The sequence below is a fragment of the Biomphalaria glabrata genome, chromosome 14 (assembly GCF_947242115.1).
Source record: "Biomphalaria glabrata chromosome 14, xgBioGlab47.1, whole genome shotgun sequence".
Taxonomy (NCBI): domain Eukaryota; kingdom Metazoa; phylum Mollusca; class Gastropoda; family Planorbidae; genus Biomphalaria; species Biomphalaria glabrata.
Window position 1 is genome coordinate 18,256,515 of NC_074724.1, and position 24,311 is coordinate 18,280,825.

At 35.2% G+C, this 24,311-nt stretch overlaps 1 protein-coding gene across 3 annotated transcripts in view; it reads right to left on the reverse strand.

The window, feature by feature from the left end:
- Nucleotides 1–2,808: 2,808 nt before the first annotated feature.
- The window catches only part of LOC106055224 (sushi, von Willebrand factor type A, EGF and pentraxin domain-containing protein 1-like), an 88,450-nt gene continuing 66,947 nt past the window's right edge, over nt 2,809–24,311 (reverse strand). For all 3 annotated transcript variants that reach the window (XM_056010886.1, XM_056010887.1, XM_056010888.1), the window contains 23 exons: nt 24,090–24,308; nt 18,680–18,790; nt 18,074–18,218; nt 17,794–17,926; nt 17,251–17,578; nt 16,285–16,398; nt 15,908–16,045; nt 15,491–15,659; nt 15,107–15,343; nt 14,399–14,676; nt 13,755–13,982; nt 9,903–10,106; nt 9,503–9,749; nt 9,273–9,366; nt 8,287–8,374; nt 7,966–8,136; nt 7,638–7,799; nt 7,421–7,477; nt 6,678–6,882; nt 5,906–6,148; nt 5,357–5,477; nt 4,682–4,780; nt 2,809–3,115 (listed from right to left, as the gene is read on the reverse strand). In XM_056010886.1, coding sequence (XP_055866861.1) covers nt 3,026–3,115; nt 4,682–4,780; nt 5,357–5,477; nt 5,906–6,148; nt 6,678–6,882; nt 7,421–7,477; nt 7,638–7,799; nt 7,966–8,136; nt 8,287–8,374; nt 9,273–9,366; nt 9,503–9,749; nt 9,903–10,106; nt 13,755–13,982; nt 14,399–14,676; nt 15,107–15,343; nt 15,491–15,659; nt 15,908–16,045; nt 16,285–16,398; nt 17,251–17,578; nt 17,794–17,926; nt 18,074–18,218; nt 18,680–18,790; nt 24,090–24,308 — 3,881 coding nt within the window. In that variant the 3' untranslated portion in view covers nt 2,809–3,025. The remainder of the gene's footprint in view (nt 3,116–4,681; nt 4,781–5,356; nt 5,478–5,905; nt 6,149–6,677; nt 6,883–7,420; nt 7,478–7,637; nt 7,800–7,965; nt 8,137–8,286; nt 8,375–9,272; nt 9,367–9,502; nt 9,750–9,902; nt 10,107–13,754; nt 13,983–14,398; nt 14,677–15,106; nt 15,344–15,490; nt 15,660–15,907; nt 16,046–16,284; nt 16,399–17,250; nt 17,579–17,793; nt 17,927–18,073; nt 18,219–18,679; nt 18,791–24,089; nt 24,309–24,311) is intronic.

The window sequence follows — 24,311 nt, forward strand, 5'->3', positions numbered from 1 at the left end:
TTCATTTTAACCTAGAATATGTTTTTCCTGGAGGGAGTGGAATAAATTGTAAACACCCGTCCTTGCCAGCAGTGAGCTCCATCAGCAGGGCTCTGGGCGGAGCCCAGCGTCAGGCACTTTTTCCGATATTTAAAAAAAATGCATATCCTGAGGTATCTATACTACAGTGCATTTTCCTGCTATTACAAACTTTTAGTTCAAAACCTAATCTACTATTCGTACTTACTTAGGACTTAATGCTACCGCGCCGTTCGGCGCATCAAGCAGTCCCCACAAAAATCTGTCACTGGCATTGTCTGAAGCCTCTTCCCACCCAGTGTCCACTACTCTGAGATCCTCCATGAAAGTGTGGTGCCAAGTTATACTATGATTTCACTATTTCCGCTTTCCTAGTGATGGCCTACATGTCATTGCAACTCTTGGTATGCATAATTCATTTTGTCAGAAAACATGTCCCCCAAACCTCTTCCGACACTCTGTCACAACCTCACAAAGTGGTCGACTCCCAGTTCGGCATATGATTTCCTTGATTGACATCTGATCTCTATAGCTGACTCCTGCAATCCGTCAGAGCCATCTTTGTTAAGCGACATTTAGTCTTTCTTTCAATTTCGGCAGCTGACTCTCATGCTATTTACTGCACTTTAATAATGGAGCCCAGCGGCTGGTAGAAATGTGTAAACTCTCTTGGCCACTCTCTTGGAATTCGGTGACTGTAGTTTGCTTTAGATTTTAAATCGAAAGGGGAAGTTTTTTCGTCAAAACCATCTATTGGGGAGTTTTCAACTAAAAATTCTATGGAGTTTAAAAAAAAAAAAAAAACTCAAAACCTCCTTAGCTACGCTCATAGAATTATATAGGTGATTGTAGTTTGCTGGAGAATAATATTGAAGAGGGGGTTTTCAACCTCAAAACTAGCTGTAGGGGGATTTTAAACTCAAAACCATCTGGAGGGGTTTTAAACTTAAAGCCCTCTGGAGGAGGGGAATTTAAACTCAAAACCCCCCTTGGCTACGCTTATAGAATTTTGAATGAGTAATTTGCTTTTTTTTATATTGAAGAGGTGGTTTTTAGCTTCAAATCCCGCTGGAAGGGGGTTTTAATAAACTCAAACCTTCTGGATGGGGTTTTAACTTAAAGCCCTCTGGAGGGGGGAAGGGGGTTAAACTCCTCTTGGATACGCTCATAGAATCTTGTGACTGATGTATACTTTAGTCTTATAATGAAGTGGGGGTTTTATCGTAATAAAAAATTTCGGAGGGGGTTAATAAAATCCACCTTGACTATGCTCTTGGAATTTGGGGATTTTCGTTTACATTTTTTTTTGTTTTATATAAGGGGTGGATCGCACCCCCCCCCCTTTTCCGTAAAGGATTTTAAACTCAAAACCCCTCTTAACTGCACTGGGGCAAGTGATGGTTTAATATTAAAATCTCGCCTAAAATAAACAAAATCAAAACAAAAAATTAGTCACAAAATCCCCCCCCCCCCTTTGACTACGCCCATGGTTTGAGACTTATAAGAGCTAGGCTATAAGACACGTTAGAGCCATACAATTCTGCTATGTTTAAGATTTTATTCATGTTTCAAAATTTTCTCTCTAAAAAAATTTCTTGGGAGTTCTATGCGAGGCCCCCACCAATGGAAGGCCCTAGTCCACCAAGTCTGAAGAGCATCCCACATGACCAGGCAGCCATTGACGTTAATGTTTTTTCACTGCCATTGTCTATATTCATAAACATACGCAAAATTGACTACTAGTCAGTAACTATGAAAAGGTTACTCTATCAATAACATGACATTATTTTCAATTTTCAAGGTTAAAGAGGTGAAACACAGAAAGAAAAAAAAAGGAAATTAATGGATTCTATCAACTCATACATGCTATTTTTCAAGAGAAATGTGTTGCTCAATCTCAAAGCATACATTTTATTTCAGCGACAATTTAATCCTTTAGACACACAGATTTTAAATAATTTTTTAAACCTTTTTTCAGCTCTGATGTGAGAAGAAAACATACTTTTTTTTATTATGTAAAGAAATAGTATTCTATATTTTACTTACATTACATTAATTTATAATTTTGTTTTTTCTTTAGCAAACATTAGTATTGTTTTTGTTGGTACAACAAAGTTGTGTTTCTTGATCAGCTAATAGAATGTATTTAGTCAGACTTCTAGACAAATCAACTCAAGTAGCAGTTGAATCTTTTTATGCAGCTCTTTTAGAAGCTGATGATTAGAAATTTTCATTTTGTTAAGCTAATGTCCCTGGTAGACTAGTTTAAATGATTATAGATGATGCGCCCAGAAACAAACTCTGCTGCCAGAGTAACTAAATACTTCAATTCGAGCTACAAAAACTTGGCCAAAGTTCAAGTATGAGAATGAATGTCTTGTTGCTATAAGATAGATTGCTCTTCCTTCTATATATGTAAAACTGCCTTAGAAGACAGAAGGGAGATAGAGACATACACAGTCTCTCCAAGTGGGACCTAAGGACTATGGCTATCATGTTGAAGGAAATTTTTCAAGATCAGAAATCTATACAGAGAACTGCCTGATCTGGAAACCACTGCTTGGTTCATCTCAGATATAGGATTACTGATCTGAACCCTCTGACATGTAAAATGAGAACGATGAAGAAGAAAGCATCTAGAAAGACTATGCATGCTAGTATTCGGAACCTAGTCTCTGATAATTATGCCATCTTTAGACTTAAATTGCATAAATAGGTCCTAATCAATAGTGTAAAATATTTCAGTATGAAATATTTAAGCAAAACAAAAAGTTGAATTTTAAAACATACTCTGGTATTGTTAAGAAAATTTATTTAAAAACAAATGAACAACACATGTCAATATCTGAATGAAGAAACATGTTTGAAAATATCAGTGACTAATATAAATATGCAAACAAAATAAATAGCAATAAAATATTTACATGAGTGATGTATGCTTTAGTTAAAAGTAATATTAACAATTGTATAGAAATGTTGATCTAAATAATGTACATTCAGAGAGATTTTAAATAATATCATCTTGTTCTACTGAGTTAGATGCTCCTGATGGTAAGGGAGATAAGCTGGAGGGATGAGTAAAGGCTGCATAGGAAAGCTGAAAAAAATAAAAGAAAGCTTGTAACATTTTGAAGCTAAATATAATGGACATGAAATGTCACATGAAAGGGAAAAGAGGAAACATTTATTGTTACTTTTAAAACGAGGCTGTTGGATTTAACAATGTACTAAAACGTGTACCCTGGGAGCTTGAAGTGAAGACAGAGAGCACTCACTCTACAATCCTGCTAAATGTAGTACAGAAGTCAAAGTACAAATTAGCAGGAATTAGAAATTAGATATAGTGAATGGAAGTCACTTTTATATTTAAAGAGCTTGTCATATTGTATAAGTCACACACACACACACAAACTTATTAAGTGACTTCGTTATCTCGTTTATAATCAAGATGTATAAAAAACAAAGTTATGGGCAAAGATATCCACCAATCTGGAACACTGTTAACAGTGCTTTAAAATTGAGACATATATATATTGTTACAAATGAACAGTGATAGGTAGAGGTCAACGTATGACCCCGGCGAGATGACACAGCAGCTAGTGTTCCCTGGAATCTACATGTACAAACAAAGACAGGATGAGACGTGTCCACGCGTGTTGTTCCAGGGGACGAACAGATCTAAGTAGGGGGACAGTTACTAATGAACAGTGACAGATAAAGGTCACTACGTGTGACCCCGACTTGATGACGTTTCCTGACATGTTATTCCAGAGGATACTAGGAGTGTTTGTGCAACTTTGGAGAAGCGATTAGGGACTCTATATAAGCCAGAGAGTTAATGTTAAAGTGAGTCGTATGGAGTCGTGAGTGAGCCGTTACAGTCGATACAGACTATGTAAGACGTGTGCGGCTCTGTGGAAGAGAAATGTGTACGACTCGATGCAAGTTAACTAGGGTAGAGTTAACTGGAGTGGACTACTGTCGTTAAAGTCTATACAGCGAACTACAGTGGACTTGAGCCGTTACAGTCGATACAGTCGATGTAAGACGTGTGCGGCTCTGATTCGGTAGACTTGAGTACGACTTGGTTCAGCTTTGGGAGACCTGGAGCGACACTGGCAAGTGTGTCGTTGGTCTGTTCTGTGGAATACGGCTCGAGCAAGTTGAGAAGAGATGAAGTGCAACGAAGTGAAGAGATGCAGTGCAACGAAGTATAGCTAACTGTAAACTGACAGATATTGTACAGTCTTCTACGCTACATGTTACAGTAATGTTAGAGTTAATAGTCATTAAATTTATATGCAACTGAAAGTTTAGTCGTCAAGTTCTTTGCTGTGTTTTTATTTGTGTGCCAACTAATACATCTAGCCAGAAGATTCAGAAATACGTAACAATATATATATATATATATATATATATATATATATATATACTATATGCAATGGGTTATTTGTACTTTGACAAACAAAAAGTGTTTCTTATAGTCGATGTATTTGTAATTGTGATTCTTAATATAAATGTGAATGTCAATATGTCTGTATTTCTGTTACTGAATTGAAATGTTTTGTTACTGTAATCAGAACAAATGAGTAATTTTGCAAACTATAAATGACTTGATTATTATTGGATGACAAAACCAAGTAGTTTCCGTGCCCTTGTTTACCTGATTTAAATTTGGTCTGGGTCTATTAAAAGCACTTGGTGGTCGCTTCAATCTTAAAACTTCAGATGTAGACTCAGGGGGAAATTCTTTGTGCACAGTCTAGAAACAAAGATAGTTAATGATGTTGTTTTTTTTTAAGCTTAAGTTTTCTCTATATTTTTCTTTTTGTGTTTTATTCTGAGATTAAAAGAATAATAATAGTAAACAATGACATTAGATAAAACAACATTTATTTTCAGCCTAAAATTATAATTAGCCATACACCCTTAACTTTCTGTTAGTTCTGCTGAGCAGATTTTTTTAGTTATTTACTTATCTACTGTATACTGAATAGAATGGACAAGAAGCTATGGCAATTAGTTAACAGTCAACTTTTTAATAGGACAAATTTAATAACAAATGAAATAAGAAGCCTAAAAAGCAATATATACATACTATATATCGAAATGCCTAAATACAACAAAGATTGTCTAACTAAAGGTGCAATTCAAGTCTTGAGAGTTATAAAATAATTGCCAAATCAAATTGTCAGCGATTGATAAAGATGGAGTCAAATAGATTTCTTACTAAAAGGTCTCCAATGGTATATTTTTTTACTTTGAAAATTCCAATATATAATTCTACTTAAAAGAAGATAGATTTCTAAAAATAAAAATATTTTTTAAACTAACTTACTTTCAAGGGAGGTAAAACTTGTGGTTTTATTTCAGTGTTGGAATTTTGTTGCTCTTCAGATATCTCAAGAATTTCTTTGTCATTCTTGAACTGTATTGTGTGGGAAGTTTTTGGAATAGGACTATCAAAAGAGATTATAGAAACATAAGTTAGAAATGTAGTTGGAAAGGACATTTCTACTAACCTTTAATGGTAACCCTTAATTCTCCAATATTATTTCCACAAAAAAAATAAAATAAAGTTATGCATTATGGCTGAGGAAAGCTATACAATTCTATTAGTCCTAGCAAAGAGATTTAATGCTTAGATATGAAGCCCAAATACTAGAATAAGAACATATTAATTCAATTATCATATTTTAAAAATTTAAAAAATAAATCATACTCCAAAAAAAAATAAATAAAAGCTTGTGTTTAGATTCAAAATTGCATAGTTTTTAATATGTTACAAAAATTTTATTAAAAAATTAAATAAAAAATATAGATCAATAATTACTGTGAAAGCAATTTATATTTACCATCATAATATGTTGACAATAAACTAATTTACCTGTAGTCAATTTTTTCTTCAAAAACAGGAATTTGAAGTTTAGATTTGGCAACTGGACTTTGAATGTTGTCATTAGTTACTGCTAGTTCTGTATTGTCATTAGTTACTGCTAGTTCTGTATTGTCATTAGTTACTGCTAGTTCTGTATTGTCATTAGTTACTAGCAGCTCTTTATCATTATGGTGATCTTGATTGAAATCTCTCATGTTGGCCTCCACAAACTTGATTTTAGTTTCCCCAAACCTGTCAGACAGAAATAAATATTACACTAAATGTTAGTACTATAACCAGTTGACAGACATAAATACTGCATTATATGTTAGTATACAACATGATATATATATATATATATATAAATATATATATATATATACACACACACTATAACATGATGTTATATCAATAAAATTGTTATAAAAATTTTTTAGGTTAAGTAAGGTAATCAACATTTATATTGCAATTTCAGTGATCACTGATTGTTGTGTTGTCTGGGACAATAATGACCAACCTATTTATAATTTACTCAAATGATTTAATGTAATTGTAAAAGCTGGTTGGAAACAGGTATAGTTTAGTCTAAGTAATTACCCCAGCTTCTACAAGGATTTGATATTAAGCTAGTTCTGCAACCCATTGCAACACAGATCCAACAATTAAAACCAGATTAAGTTCATAAAAACAAGTGAAGTCAATTTGGAGCATACAAAATACAATCAATGTCAATGTCAATAAAAGAAGCAAACTGCAAATCTATAGTAACAGTAAACTTTACTTGTTGACATGTTGCCATGGTGTGGCTCCCTCGGGTGCCACTCTGTTCACAAAACATGGGCAGTACTTGTCCACATATGGTTTCAGACAGCAACAGAAGACAAGCAGCAGTATGACAATAACAAGAAGGATAACCAACAGTGTGATCAATAAATTTTTCAGGACAGTTGAGTCATTGGTCTGTAATATTGATGCTGCTGCTGTTGCTGATCAGAGAAAAATATGAATGCAGTATAGAGTTAAATTACTGTGACAACCAATCCATCAACATTAAAACTTAGGATACATGGAAGGTCAAGGTGTAAAATGGACACTACTAGACTATTTAATAAACATCAGATCTAAATCTGTTACATTTTCCTCTGCTTTAGTAAAAGTGAAAAGATAATGTAAAAGTTAAGACTTCAGCAATTTGTAAAAATGTAATGCATGACGTGTGTATTATGGTAGACAAAATCTGATTGTCACAACATTTTCCACAATTTTATTCAAGCAATGTATAGTGATACTTTCCTATTTTTTGGAAATTTAAAATTAGAATTTAGTATTGTTACAGTACATTTTTCTATTACAATACCTGGTAATAAATTTTAATATAACATTTGTTAATGTAAAACTATGTTGAGAATTGTATGTTGTGTTTAAAATCAAAATTAAACTGAATTTATCTGGCAGCTATAGGCAACTATTAAGTGTACAAAGTCTCAAAAGGTATAAAAGAGAGAATAAAACAAAAAATATTACGGATGTCAGGTCCAGCAACAAGAGTGCTAGTCTGCACTAAAATGGTATTAGGTTGGTCTGAAATAAAATGAATATCACTTTATTGCTAGTGAATAAAAATATTCTAATAAAATGTTCTATTCTATTATACATAATAGGACGACAATTAAATATTTAAGTTATGTAAAATCATTAATATATAACCTAATTATTGTTATATTAAATATATGGTCATTACCTAAACACAGGAGTTTTGAGGTAGATTGTGAAATAGCCGTAGTTTGAGTATAGTCACAGGCATCACAACTAAACTGTCCTGCAGTCTCTGAATAGAATCCAACAGGGCAATCACTGCAATTCTCTTTTGTCAAATTGTAGTAGCTACCACTGGGGCAAGCAGCTATTAGAACAAAGTTTAAAATGTCAATTTGTACTGGTATTTAACAAATTGGAAAAACAAAACAGTTGTGTGTATGTTGAAAAGATGTTGCTAGTTAAAAGTTGAAAGGAAGATTGGCAACAATATTTTGTAAGAATTAAATTGTGTCTTTATTTTGTTGACTTACTGAAACACTCTGAGTTTGAAGTTGTCCCTTGCTGTGCTGTGGTTGTACCAGCTGGACATGGTCTACATACACTTGCATTTAGCACATCTGTTTCTGTTTGGTAAGTGCCTTTAGCACACTCTGTGCATTGCTTAGTCATGTTATTATAAAACTGACCAGCTGCACAAGTCACTATGGAAACAATATGCAACAAAAGAAAAAAAAATCTTTTAAAATAAGATACTACTAATCAATTTTCTTTGTTATCAGTATAAGCTATTAAAAGTAAAACATGGTAAAAAAAAATTTACTACTAATCTACTAATATTAATCAAGTCATACAGCAACAATGGTCTACAAGAACTTTTCCACTGGGACATGTTTCCTCAGCATTTATAACCAGAGACTGAAAGTCTGGTGTGGCCAATGTCTGGAGATAAAAAATAATGACATATCTGAGGCTTGAAATAAATGAAAGTATTAACAATACATTTTAACATATTATCAGGCTACAGCTATGATATATACTAATGTTGAAAAGACTGTATAGAATGGTACTCTTGTATTAGTTAGAATTGTGTTTTTTTTTAAATATTCTTCTTCTTCTAAGGAATTATGATGTACAGGATCTCTCTCTTAATAATTTAAGACCAAATAAAAAGCTAGCAAGATGTGTACTGATAAATAAAATACAACTCTCAACAAATAGGGACTATAAATGCAATGGCTGATGTGGCAAAAACAGATGGGTGGGTGGCCACATGAAACACATCCTCTCTTTGGACATGAAGGTGTTACATTCTTTCTTCTTCTGGTTGCCAGATTTTTGCTGCTCTGCTGTTCATATAGTGTGTCCTGGAAATAAAAGTGTGCTGTTCTTCTTAGCTGCTCCACACTAGCATACAAGGTGTTATACTGGTTGCCTGAGGTAATGAAATTTGTCTAGTTTTTCATATCTAGTTATAGCTGTACAATGCAGTGCCATACCGATCTTAAAAGTGGTCAGCTTAGGTAAATTATTAGGCATCAACTTGTTAACACTTTCTGGAGAGATGCTACTAGACAAGCATGAAGAGGATATTGGACATTATTAGAAGAAATTAAGTGTGCACATTTCCTTGTTTTTTTAACATTTCTACTTCATTGGTAATCATGACTGAAATTACGAGCATGTTTTTGTGTGTTTTTTGTTTTCAATAACATTTTGAAGTTAGTGGTGATTATGACCAAAATTATAAGCATTTTCTTTTATTGTCTAAATCATGGTGTGATTGATAAACTTTAAGAATTAACAATACAGCAGACTGAATAATGAAAAAAATACTTACATCATAAGTAAACAGTCCCTCATCTATCACACTAATCAGAATTAAATTTTGAATGGCTAGTCTGCTGGATTGGTTAGCAATATCAAGATAGGCACTGAAACAGAGAAAGTAAACAAATAGATGACAATGCTATTCAATGATATCACAGTAAGTTTGTTATCCAATATCAATTTATCATGTGAAACCATGTTACACAGCTTTTATTCTACCAGTAATAAACTATCCCACACCCTAGTGCAGGTAAAGTCCAATGAACTGAGCTCTCCATATCATTCAAACAAGTAATATATAATGGAACACTAGTACAAGATGTTGCACAGAGATCTGGCCAATGAGTCTGCAGAGATGTCAGAGATTTCTTTAGGGCAAGGATGAGCTGATTTTCCAAATCTTTGTGAGCTGAAGAGCCACATGAGCTTGGAGTTATAAATGTATAGTTTAGTGTGATGGTGTAGTCATACAATGGTGCTGTACATACTGTGAAAGAGAAAAGTTAATAATTTGAAACACTATATTAAAAGATATTTATTATTATTATGTTATGGTTACCCATTTTTAAACCGTGTATTATACTTGAATATATATTCATATATGCAGTCAATAACTACACTAATTATATAGCAGACTTACAAGAACAAGGGGGAAATTGAAATTGTAGAAGTCTCTCAGGAGAGTCATACATCCCATAGGTTCCACAAGTGTAGTATTTAGGAGACTTGGACACAAGGTGATAGTCCTTTCTGTTACATTGTACTGAGCAATGTATAGCTGACTTGAGTATTGTGCAGTTTAAGGCTTGACTATCACTGGCTTTTGGTTGCATACACTTAGTGCCTTTGAAGAGTAAAAATTTTCTCATAAAATCTTAGTTCAATGTTTGATATGTATAAACATTTTTAATGAAACAAATATAACTTTTGGTTGTTACTGTTCAACAAATCAACAAAACATATTATTGTTACCAAAGGAGATTTCTTAAAGGGCTAGACCCTCCCTTTTATTATATAGTTGCTACTTCAAATATAAATATATGTCTTCAATAGTTTGTTTAGCTTACATTTATTAAGACAAAAGAATGAACTGAAAAAGAAGGGTAAAGGCTTGTTAGGCTTCAAACTCTGAATTCTTGATGTCTAGATTTTTAATATTATAGTAGTTAAGAGATTTAAAAAAAAAAAGTTTTGAAAAGCACATTTTGTTGTGGAAAACCCAAAACTAATTTTAAGACAAGTAAAAAAAAATGACCAACATAGACTTAGGCCTGTCATGTATTTAGTGCAATCATTGCTAGATTCTACATAAAGAAAAAAAAATGGGAAGTGAGTCTTTTTTTTTATTTCAAGAAGTAATTATTGAAATAATCTCAGCATGAATTTTCCATCGGATTAACAAAGAATTGAGAAGAATAACATTAGGTTCCATAAATGGGAGCCTGCAGGATTTTTTGCAGGGGGGGGGGGGGGGGTTGCAAGTTGCCACCTGTGACCCAAAATCGTAGAAAAGAAAAGAACTGGTGCCGACTTGCCCCCGCCCCCATGCGATATTAAGTACACTGTGAAGTAAATACTTGTTTCATGAAATAAAAAAACAGCTAGCATATGAACAAACTATTGACTGTACACATTGCTAAAGTTTATCCGTGGAGCCCGTGCATTCCAAAGGTCGATAACAAATGCCAACGCTGCCGAAATTGTCAATAACTTTACTACTGAATAGCCTCTCGTGGCGATGGACAAGCCGGCGATGAACAGTTATCTGGCAGTTCTGACACTTTTCTATACGTTGCAGCCAGTGGCGTAGCTAGGGTATTTGATGTCCTGTGCGGCAGTTCCTCATGATCCCCCCCCCCCCCAATTTTTGTTTTAAAGCAAAAACTTTCTATGTTGCTGGAAGATTGATTTCCATCTGAGGATTCAATGAAGGTGACTAAAATTCATGTTTATCATGGCGTTGTTCTTATGGGGTTATTATTTTATGAACAATACGGTCCAAGGAAGGTATTTCCATCAGTATCTCTTTCTTATGTGTCGATAGAAAATCTTCATTTTTTTGCCTGGCAATTTTTTCTTATGGCCAATACGTCTTTGAGGCCCTGCATGACAATGTACCATAAAACTTTGTGTCGAGATTTTAGATGTGCACTGTGGGAAATAATTGAGAACTATTTGCTTTTTATACTTTCTGTATGATTTTTTGTTTGTTTTTGTGAACACTTATATTTACTATAAATTCGTTTTTATTTTGTTGGAACATTTACGTATTCGGTCTCTCAGAAATTGATTATACTTGGATAGTAATTTCACTCCAGGACATTTCTTTGATTTTGTATTGCCAATTCTTCTTCAGCTCGTTTGCAATGCCCACGGAGTGCCAAATTCTGCTTTTAGAGAAAAACACATGATGTTCAAGATTCCAAATAGATAATCTCTCCACATCTTTCCCTCTTGCTTAGTTAAATCTTGAGCCTTGCTGTCCTTATTGTTGCCTAGCCACAGACAAACTTCAAGTTCCCTCCAAGCAAGTGACATGTGGCCGAGAGGCTAAAACCACTTGGTTACGGCTTGGCCACTTTACAAGGGGGCTATAGTTCGAAATAGACTCAAGCAGTGTTGTGTTTGCTGAGCGGTCGGAAAATCTTCTCCCAGATACCCTCACTGGTCCACAAAAGAGATTGGACTAATTAGTAATTTTAGAAAAGCACTATTATAAACTCGTCCATAGCAAGTGCATTGAACAATGAAGTAACATCATGTAGGCTTTAAAAAATGTAAAAGTGCGTTGCCTTCAGAGATCTAAACAAATCTGGTAAAATTTGATTCACGCTGGTCTACAGCTTACATTTAATTTAAGAAAGAATATAGGACATAACAAATTATCAAAACAAATAAATGTGTTTGTTTTTATTGATGTAATTATAATGCGTAGTTTAACTGAGAAAATGTGTCCTCAGTTTGATGCACCCCACGATTTAATGCCCTGTGCGGCCTGCACCACCCGCACCACTCGCACATTGCTAGCTACGCCACTGGTTGCAGCTTTTGCATCCTTAAGGATGCAGACAAAACAGGTTGAACTGAGCATGATTATTGCTTGAAAAATGAGACTTTAATGGAAAAAACTAATGAATTAAGATACGGAATGTAAAGTCGTGTTCTGTAATAATCCCAAAATGCAAACATGTGTAGGCCTATCTGTCGACTGCGAATTCTCGGCAGCACCTATTCATTACCAAGTTTTGTTTTGTCTGCCAGCTTTTTGTTATAAGAGACATAATATTACTCAGGATGCCATCTCTGAAGTGTTCCTCAGCATGGTCAAGTTGGTTTTAGATTATGTCATTAATCTGACTACTGATGTGCTGTTGGGCGGCCACTTATGCTAAGATGAACAGACTGCAACATCACAGAATCTGGTTTAAGAACAGATTAATAATTGACGACAATTAAATCAGAAAAACGTGAGAAGCAGGCACCCATTACACATTTGCAGTTTGTCAGGTTTCACTTACAACCGTTATTTTTAAAACAGTCAAAGTCATCTCAAAGTTGTGACTTATAGCGCGAATGAATTTGTATTTCTCAGTTCATCGTGTCTCACAAAAAAAGGTTAATTTAGCACCAATGCTCTCGCTTAAGACTGTTAAGGAAGAAATAGATAATCTTCTTGATGATACCAACAGTTTTACGTATATCTGAAATGTCATTCAGGTCAATGATAACAAGTTTAAGTTTGTGGGACGCGCAACGGACAAAAGCTGCTTTTGGATATTTTCACGAATCCTTGCATGAACACAGTTCTGAATCCATCATCGGGCAGCCATCTTTGCTTTGGCAGAGTTGTTTGCCCTTGTGAAAAATGTACATAATGTATTTGCTGACACCTGCGGGTGCCCATGATTCCATACAAAATTTAAGGTGCAGGGGCGTATCTAGGAATTTTCCATCTTTTGGGGGCCTGGGGGCTTGACCTCTTTGGGGGCCCTGCAATTTGCGTAATATTTAATTTTTAATCTAAAAAACACTAATTTGGAGCCCCCCTCGAGTGGGGTCCCGGGGGATTTTCATATTCTCCCCCTCCTCCTCTCACCCTAGCTACGCCACTGTTAAGATGATCTAGTCATTTGCCTTTTTCTTACTTTGATATGGTTGTGAAAGCTAGATAGCTTACTGAATACTGACATTGAAACATGAATTCAGAACATTTTATAAACGATTGCTGGATACATATTTGAAAGAGAAAAAAAACAACTTAATCACAAAAAAGATTCAGAAATTGAAAGTTTTTCACAACTAAAAAGACATGAAAGTTGAAATGTTTGGTGAATGTGAGGCAATTATTAGGAAGTATACAAATAAATAACAAAGTACACTTTGGTGCAATTTATTTGATAAGCTGTCACTGCTTTATAACACATTCAATCTTAAAATAGTTATTTTATCCTTTAAAGTTAGTTTTTAGTTCACCCAAAAGTATCAAACTTACGCCTTGTAATGATCTTGAATGTACACATATCAGCATTGCCCAGGATGTCAAAGCCTGCATATGCTGCACCCTGTATGCCCCAGCCCATCTTTGTTTGACCAGATACAAGTGTGGAACTCACAACAATAGTGTTCAGTGCTGTAGGGGACTGCCAGGTTGGATTACTCACTCTGTCAGTAACAATAACTTGATCTGATGGACATGTTACAAACTTCACATCCGGTACAACTGAGGGAATACATTTAACAATGCTCATTTCAAATATAATTGTCAAATATATGGTTGCTGTTAGTTTTTAGAAACCTTTTAAAATGATAGAAAGGTTACAGTTATTTCTTTTTTCAGATTATGGTTAGGTTGACAAGAGATACAGTTCTTGATTGTGACAACAGTTTCAAATCCTGCTAGCAGCTAGAATTTGTTTCATTTCAGATTTTGAGACCTAACCAAATTCATCCAGCTGAATACATGTCATTCTAACTAGGCCCGACTCAGTGAACACAGAAGCATAAGAATGTTATGTTAACTCAAACCAATAATAATTATTTTTTAATTTATACAAATATAACATTTAATTTAAAACCATATAAAACTAACATTACCTACATGTATGCCATGTTTGCTTACATGGAAAATCAGCTTACCAGTTAGGTGTTTACATGAGTTTTGAAGAATACATATTTGTGAATCCAATTCACTTTGAAAGTCAACAGGAGCTGTTCTTCCAGAAGCCATTAAAGTTGTAAAGCCAGAGATCCAGCCATTTGGGATGTAGGAAATATTAGTGATTAAAAGCTTGACTTCAGACTGGGTCAAGGTTGTGTTGGTAATGTAGACACGACTTAGTCGACCAATCATCCCATTAGAATGGCTGACTGAATGAGTCTCCTGCTTGTACTCACCACCTAGTATCAACCAGCCACTGAAACAAGGTAAAGATGTAAGACATAATAGAGAAGTAGTTCAGTCAATTTCTAACCAGAAACAAAATGTGAAAAGGGAGGTTAATAGTTAGAACATACTGCAAAAGTATTTTGTGTTGTTTTTATTCATTGACCTTCTTTACATAGTATTGTGAATGTTTGACAATAATTTACCATTTTTTTCACTAATTGAAAAATAAAATTATCTAATTTTTCCTAAATTCATTTGTTTAAAATTATCCAACATTTGTTTATTTTGTTTAAAAGAATGTCAAATTTTGAGATATAATATTAGTACAAAGTTTAGCAATTAAAAAAAAAGTCAAATAAGGATTTAATATTAACTTTGTATATTATCATGTCATCTTAATTTAATTATACTCTTATCCATTTATGTAACCTACAGATTTCTACAGAAATCTAACTTACTAAGGCAAAAAGGGTGTAAATATTGTTGAGTTTGTCCACACAGTTAACCCATCAATGTATAGGGCAACATGTCCAGAACCAGCATCATAGGTCACAGCCACATGGTGCCAGAGTCCATCAGCAAGTGTAACATTAGCAATGACCACACTTTGTTCATTAAGTTCTAAAAATAAACTCATTGGCTGGTAACTTTCTAGTCTTACCATCTCCGTGACACTAGTATAATCTGACTCAGTGCTGTATGAACAGAGAGAGAATATTTCAACCAATACTAAATGACACAGACATCAAATAATAAATAAATAATATTATAATATTGTTTGAAAAAGAACAGGTAATTTTTATGTGTTTTTATCTAGTTTGAAAATCTATAAATTATTTGACCTGCATCCATAAAATGATAAGATAATGCCAGACATGTGTTTCTGTGTGTATCTGATCCAAGTTGAAATAGATACTGAAGTAGTATTAATAGGTTGCACCATCTGTTGGTAATCTGATAACTGATATCCATTTGTGGCAGTTAGTATCAGATCAAAGTCATTAGGAACAACTGCAAGAAGACATCATAAAAGAAATAAAATAAAGCTTGGCTTATTTTAACCTATAGAGAAATGCAATTAACATTTAGGAAAACCTAGTGGACCAAAGTAAAACAAAAACCATTAAGGAGTTTCTCAGCTATGAACAAAGTCAAATTATAAACACTAAGCTTGCTATTAGTCAACACTTAATCAATACAAAGCAGAGAAGAAATAAAAAAAAAGGTTGTTAAAGTAATGACAGCATACAAGTACCTACTTTTACAACTGTTTCCTAACCTTCCTTCAAGACACTGGCAAGTGTAGCTGTTCAGTCCATCAATACAGACTGAGTCTTCTGGGCACACATTGGACAAGCAATCATTGGGATTTAGTTCACAGTGGAATCCTTCAAATCCTGACAAGAGAACAAAGCTAGTCAAGTGCAGTGACTTGGAAAAAAAAACAACACCACCAACATTTTCAAAGGAAGGAAAAAAAAGGGTTGATATAGTTAAAATATTTTTAGCATATTAAATGAAAATGTAACTAAATAATGAATCCTCAGTTATTCTGCTTCAATATATTTGTAATAACCCTTAAGCTATAATCCATTCAGTTACATAGATCTCAACTCAAATCTTCCATTGTACTAACCTGGTAGACAATCACAGTATATTTGTGTCACATTATCTTGACATGTTCCTCCATTAAGACAAATGTCTGATGAGCATTGCACATCTTTTATTTGGCAGAATATGCCACTGTAACCTAGCATCCGGAAAAAAAAGAACATTTTTACTCTCTACAATGGAATCTTTGAAAAAAAGCAACATAGATTAATTTTAAAAAATACCTAACAGTGATGTTAATCATTTTAGAATTTAAATGTTCTTGAAATAGTTATTACAAATTCTCACAGAGACCTAACAGATTTTCTACAAACAAGATTGTGCTTATAACTTAACAAACAAAAATATGTTGATTAGTTACAAATGGTTTATTATTCTGTATTAAAATGGGTTGGCAATAAAAGAAATTAAGAAGCAAAAAAAAGACAATAAACTCCTAAATTACATCATAATCACATAACAATATAATCGCTACTTCAAATATAAATATATTTATAAGAGATATAATTCTAAAGCAATGTTTGTTAGTTATTTATACCAGAGATAAGGTCATAAGCTAGTAAGAAAAGTTTGAGTTTGACATATTATGAGCATCTCTTTTACTAACAGAGCTTACAATAGCATTGCAATCTGTTTAAAGCATGATTGAACTAGTATTTTTTTCACATCCAAAATCTACAAATTTAATTTAATAAAAATGTTTGCAAACTTTTGAAAGTTTTTCACTGCGTAGAAACAGGTTGTAATAAAAATTTAGTAAACACATTTTAGTAAATATAACTGAAGAGATTTGTCAAAAGAAACAACTCCAATACCTCATGATTCCTTTTTTACATTTTTTAAAATGCTAATTATCATCTGTGCTAGGTTTTGTGTATTATATCTACATGTGCTTTTAAACAATTTGACCAATTCTTCACAGGTATGTTTTTTAAAATACATAAAATAAATAGAATAAATTTATTATGACTTTGCATGTTATTAAACTGACCAGATTCACAAGCACAGGAGATAACTCCATCTCTGTCAATGCATTTGCTTCCCTTCCCTTGACAAGGATTACTAGTTAGACAAACATCAAAAGTATTTTCACATCTGCCTCCTGTGTAGCCATACATACAGGAACACATATATCCTTGCTCATAGCTGACACATGTAGCATTGTTATAACATGGCAGGGAAAGACAAAAGTCAACAAAACTTTCACAGTTTGATCCTGTATATCCAGGGGCACAGTGACATGTATGAGAATCAAGAGACTCTACACAAGTTCCACCATGTTGACAAGGGAATGAATCACACAGCTGGTTATTAGATTTCTTGAAATAAAAAAAAGAGGATTATGTGAACATTCTGATTAGATGTCATTACATTTGTTTAAACTTAAGATAGGTTGGCTGATTACAAATTTTAATGTAAAAAAATTACTTTCAACAAACCTGATATATTTATTGTTAAGGTTAGTGCTTTTTTTCTTTTAATTGAAAAGCAGTGTTTCATAATTTAGCAATATATGATGAAGTTTAAATCTTACTGTACAATTTTTTCCAAAATAACCAGCATCACACTGACAGTAGTAATCTTGAAATAAATCAATACAGGTACTGTGTAGTCTGTTACAAGGGTTCATGGTACCTTCACAAATATTGACATTGTCTGTACAGATACTACCTAATGTAAAGTAGATAAAAAGATTTATTCTATTATTTTTATTATATAAAAATTACACATTTAGAACCATACATGTTTCATTCATTATTGTGACTAGACTTGAATGAACAGACAATTGTATGATTATCATTATTTACAGGAACCTACCAAAAGTTTCCAAAGGACATTGACAAGTGAATCCAGGAGTAGATGCTGATGGACTCTGTAAGTCAGTACATACACCACCATTAAGACATGGGTTTGGTTCACAGTCATCAAAGTTGTGTTGGCAGTTGGCACCTACATAGCCTGAAGTAAGTCTTGGTATTAGTACATCTAGTATACAATTCAATCTAAACAAAACAGCAAAACTAATGTGTAAATTCTATTTGGCATAATAGAATGTTTCTAATTAATAGAAGCACATCTATATCTCTTCATTAAAAATAAATATTTCCAAAGAAAACACCACCCAAAATAACTATCAATCTAATTACATCTTTTTTTGTTATTACTGTTATTCTCAAACCAAAACTAAAAGAGTTTAATATGAAATAGCCTAAATAAAAGAAAATTCATTTCAATTGAGTTCAAAGAAATAAGATATTTAATTAACCTTTAAACTATGGAAATAGCCACAAACACACTTTATAAAATTATTATTAGGTGAACCTAATCTTTTATCAATTACATGTGAACCTAAATCTTTTCGTAATTACATAATGAGTAATGCAACATAATAAAAGATACAAAAGATTGGTATTACTAACCTGTGATACAGTTGCATATGTAAGAATCACCATTTTTGTAACAAGTTCCTCCATTCTGACATGGGCTGGGATTACAGGCATCATAGAGATTTTGTACACAAGTACCTAGTACTGAGGACATGGACATACAGTGATGATGAAATACAATTGGAATCCTTACTAGTTAATGATTCTGTAGTGATAAATCATTTTTTTTTCAGACTATGTAATATGTCTGTTATGAATTAAGATTTTCCCTATTAACCTATAGAAGAATCATGCAGACATTTTAAAAGGGATGAAAGTTTGTGAGAATGTTTAATCCAATTTTGTATTGGTTAGTCAGAAAGAGGAGTAGTGAGAAACTATGGTTGAGTAATTGTGAACTACAGTTTATTTTTTATGTTTTCATAGCCTAGTAATAGTTGCAGCAGCTCCAAGACAATAGCGGTCAGGACGGTTGTAGTACATACTCTACCAAACATTTTACTACTGAATATCCTGATGGCTGATTTTAGCTCAATTTTCTAGAAATGTTTTAGAATCTTTGCCCAATTAACTATTAACAGTTTTTTTTTACAAATATTCTTTTAATTTGATGCTTTTCTATGTAGTAAGTCATATTTTGTTTTTGTTAGATTCAATTTAATTTATATATTGGTTAATTTTTTTTGGTTAAATTTCCTTAAACATTCAACTATATGAGAACAATATGAGAAATTGTCATAATGAGCATAATTGTTTCTTATATCTGGCTCATTCAATTGATCCACATCAAAATATGGTTTCTGTCAGGACTTTGATTATGTATTATTAGATATTTAAATATCTGAGAAATAAAGTATAATTTTAAATACATTATGTGTGTGTATTAAAGAATAACTATATTTTCATTTTACTTGATAATTATACTAGTCCCGATGTTCTGCCTAACAGACACACCATACACATTCAGTTGTACATAAACTAATAAAGAATGCATATGATGATTTAAAATAAAATATGAATTTAATACAATGATATTTATACAATGATGTTGAAGTGAATGATGTGAATGACAAGTAATCAGAAATAAATATGAAAATAATAAGTCATATATAAGTTCATAGACTGAATAAGTCATAAGTTCATTCTAAGTAATTACTTAAATAATATTAATAAAGTAAGGACCTTATACTATGTCGCTTGACAACATTGACAAAACATTGATAATGCTTTCAATTGCATTACAGTTTCATAACTTATGCCAATGATTTGTCTCTGTAACAGGTATAGTAGAAACTAATAATGCACATCAATCTTGGTAGTAGCATACAAGGACTTTACTTAACTAACAGTGACAGTTTCCTTTGAATCCATTCCTTAATTTCAATAAAAAAATTAGTTATAATATGACCACATATAATTGTCTCCCCACACGTCAGCACACGCCTCTCTTCCATACTGACGGGGTCCAAAGGGATGGCGAGCCATCACAATTTGGGGACAGGTGGCTGCAGGAGTTTGCCAGAGTGCAGAAGTCTTACTACTGTCCCTCCGCCTACGGGGCTCCAGGACCGGATTTTCTGTTAGGGTTTACTCCCTTAGCCTTAGACCTTACAGGGACACACACACAAGGCAGTGCGGCTATTGACCTATAGCTAGGGGTTTGGTTTGTGGGCAACAGGGCGTGTCCGCACGCCGACGGGCCATGCCTGCCTCACATCTTGGGGCCAAACCTCCTCCGAGACCCTTGCAGTTTAGCCTGAGGCTTCGCAGCCTCAGTTTCCATCTGCCACCCCGAGGAGGTACTGCATAGGACTTGCTGTGGAGAGGCTATGTACTGGCAAGAGAGACTTACAAAATTGCTCCCCTTTCACAGCCCAGCACTCGCAAATTTACCGCCCAGGCTTTCCCCCAGCAATGGAGAGGTCACTCCATCTCTGACAGTAATGTCTTTGAAAAAACACGGAGAGTGGTAGTTACCGGTGATAAGTTCCTAGCTGATTGGCGTAAGCTGGAACGCCAGGGACCACTCTTGACGGTAGGAGGGGCTTTTTAGCCTCACTGGATAGCTACTGCCTGCCTTAAGCCGAGCAGCCCTCGGACAATAAAGTGCTATCCCGCCACAGCTTGCCGCACCACTGGGTGCTTGGTACTAAGACAAAATCAAAAAGCAAGCTGCTCACCCGCACCTGCAAATAAAATCAAAAGAAAACCCTCAACATTAATGCGTTTAGCAAGCTGGAACATACGGACAATGTGTCCTGGCTTCAATACTGACCCTGAACTCGTCACCGACATGCACAAACAGCTATTATCGACAGAGAACTCAGCAGACTAAACATTGATGTGGCCTGCCTGCAAGAAACAAGACTGGCAGACAGTGGATCTCTTACAGAAAGCAACTATAAATTCTACTGGCAAGGAAAACCAGAACAAAGCCCTAGAATACATGGCGTCGGCTTCGCAATAAGAAACAGTCTCGTCCCCTGCATTGCAATGTTTCCCATTGGCAATGAAAGAGTAGCACACATGAAATTTGCATCACCGCAAGCAAAGTTAATATAATCTGTGCTTACTCACCAACCCTTGCTGCACCGGAAGAGGACAAAGACAGATTCTTTCAAGCTCTAGAGGACGTAATTAAAAGTATGCCAAAATCCGAGCACCTCTATATAAATGGAGACTTTAATGCCCGTGTTGGTGATGAAAATGATGCATGGCCAAAATGCTTGGGACCTCATGGTGTTGGCAAAATAAATGACAATGGCCAAAGGCTACTCGAGTTCTGTAGCTCTCATGAACTGTGTATAACAAATACATTCTTCTCTGGCAAGGAACGCCATAAAGTCTCTTGGCAGCACCCACGCTCAAAAAGGTGGCACCAGCTTGACATCTGCATCACCCGAAGGACGGATCTGAAAAGTGTCATCCACACCCGTTCATACCATAGTGCGGACTGCAACTCAGACCATTCACTAGTGCTAAGCAAAATAAAGCTACTTCTCAAGAAGGCTTACACTTCCACTCAACCCAGAACTAGGCGAATTAACGTCAACCATGTAGGTGACCCAGAGAAGTGTGCACTCTTTGGCGAGCTCCTAAACAGTTCAATCCCCTCGTTAAGTGATGAAGAAGACATCTCTATCAGATGGGAGAAATTAAGAGACGTAATCTACAGTTCGGCAATCACCGCCTTTGGGCCTCAAAAACACAAAAATGTAGACTGGTTTGAGGCGAATCTAGCACATATGGAACCTTGCATCGAGAAAAAACGATCTGCACACCTCGCTCACAAGACAAAGCCTAATCCAAAATCTTTGGAGGCCTTCAAATGTGCTAATAAAGAGGCGAAACAAATGGCTAGAAAATGTGCTAACAACTTTTGGAGGGATACCTGCAACAGAATCCAAGACAGTCTCCACTCAGGAAATAGCAAAGCTCTATTTGATGTCATTAAAGCGGCCCTGGGTCCAACAGTGTCTAAGCCTGCCCCCCTTCTATCCAAATCAGGAGAAAAAATTACAGATCAAACCAAGCAGCTAGAACGATGGACAGAACACTACCTCGAAGTCTATGCCACACAGAATACAGTAGACGATGTCGCCCTGGCTTCTCTACCAGATCTTCCAGTACTGGAATGCCTAGATGAGCTTCCGAGCCTTAGTGACCTCAAAAAAGCAATTAACTGCTTAAAAAATAGAAAATCTCCTGGGAGTGATGGTATCCCAGTGGAAGTAGTGAAAGTCAACGAATCACTCCTGCTCCCTGAACTCTATATTCTCCTCTGCCGCTGTTGGGAAACAGGTCATGTCCCACAGGACATGCGTGACGCAACTATAGTCACAATATACAAGAACAAAGGGGATCGGAGTGACTGCAACAACTATAGGGGTAACTCTCTCCTCAGTATAGTGGGTAAAATCTTTGCTAGAGTGGCACTATCCAGGCTGCAAGTGATAGCTTCTAGAGTCTACCCAGAGTCTCAGTGTGGATTCAGGAGCGGTAGATCCACTATAGACATGATATCTTCTCTACGACTACTGCAGGAGAAATTCAGAGAGAGAGACAGACCCCTTTACAGTGTTTTTGTTGATTTGACTAAAGCTTTTGACATGGTCAGCAGAAGTGGCCTTTTCAAACTCCTGAGGAAAATAGGTTGCCCTCCCAAACTACTGAAGTTAATTGAGTGTTTTCACGAGGAAACTAAATGTACTGTCAAATTCAATGGAGCCCAATCAGCACCTTTTAAGGTTTGCAGTGGTGTCAAGCAGGGATGTGTGCTCGCACCTACTCTGTTTGGCATATTCTTCTCCTGTCTACTGCACTGCACCTCAAGTAAGCATTAATGGCCAACCACTAGAAATTGTTGATCACTTTTGTTACCTTGGCTCCATCATATCCAACAACACTCTACTGGATAAAGACATAAACAACAGGATAGCCAAGGCAATGGCCACCATGTCACGGTTGCAGAAAAGAGTCTGGGACAACATATTGCTGACTAGCAGTACTAAAGCCCTAGTCTACCGGACCTGTGTGTTGAGCACCTTGCTGTACGGAAGTGAAACATGGTCAACCTACTCATGGCAGGAAAAAAAGCTGAATGTCTTCCACCTCCGATGCCTAAGGCGGATCATTAAAATAAGGTGGCAAGATAAGATAACCAATGAGGAAGTGCTACATAGAGCAGGATGCCAGGACATCCGCTCTGTTATCAGCAGCAGACGCCTTGGCTGGCTTGGCCACGTTCGTAGAATGCCAGTAGGTCGACTTCCACAGGACATCCTGTATGGCGATGTAATAGAAGGCAGGAGAGCCGCTGGTCGCCCACTTTTACGTTATGCGGATGTATGCAAACGCGACATGAAGCTCTTCAAAATCGACACTGGCAACTGGGAAGAGGTGGCACTGGACAGATCCACATGGAGAGAGAGCATAAAGAAAGGGTCACAGATTGCAGATGTCATACACAACAGAAGCAGAAAGAAGGGTGAAAATGCAACGGCGCCTGGTGATTATATATGCCCAACCTGCGATCGCAGCTGTGTATCAAGGATTGGCCTCTTTAGTCACACAAGAAGTTGCAAAGGGAAAAGATCGTCTCTCGAGGCGTAAAATGCCACAGATAATTGTCTCCATATCTGAGATAATATGATCAATTTGGATTTGGATAAGAGCCAGACAATCCATGTCATTTTATTGATGTCTCTACAAATAAAGCACCATTTTCTTTGAAAACTTAGGAGAATTTGATTGCTATGATTTCTCTTTAGTTACAAAGCTTTCTAATCCATTTTACAAAGCTTATATTAACTCAATCCATCCGTCTGTCTGTCTGGGAAGATACTTTTTGCAAGTTTTTACTCTGATTTCCTATTCTTGGATCAAATTGAAATTTTGCAAAATAAAAACAAAACAAGCTGCTGTAAACTATTTTGCTACTCACCATCTTGAATAAATCCTTCTTGACATAAACAAAGCATCTGATTGGTCAGATAATCATCTACACAATATGCAAATGCTGGGCATGAAGCAGATGTGCATCTATTTATTCTTATCTCACAAAGGTCACCACTAAACTTTTCAGGACATATACACACAAATGTATTGGACGGTCCATCATGACAACTGCCATTGTTTTTACAAGGTGAGGACTGGCATGAATCTT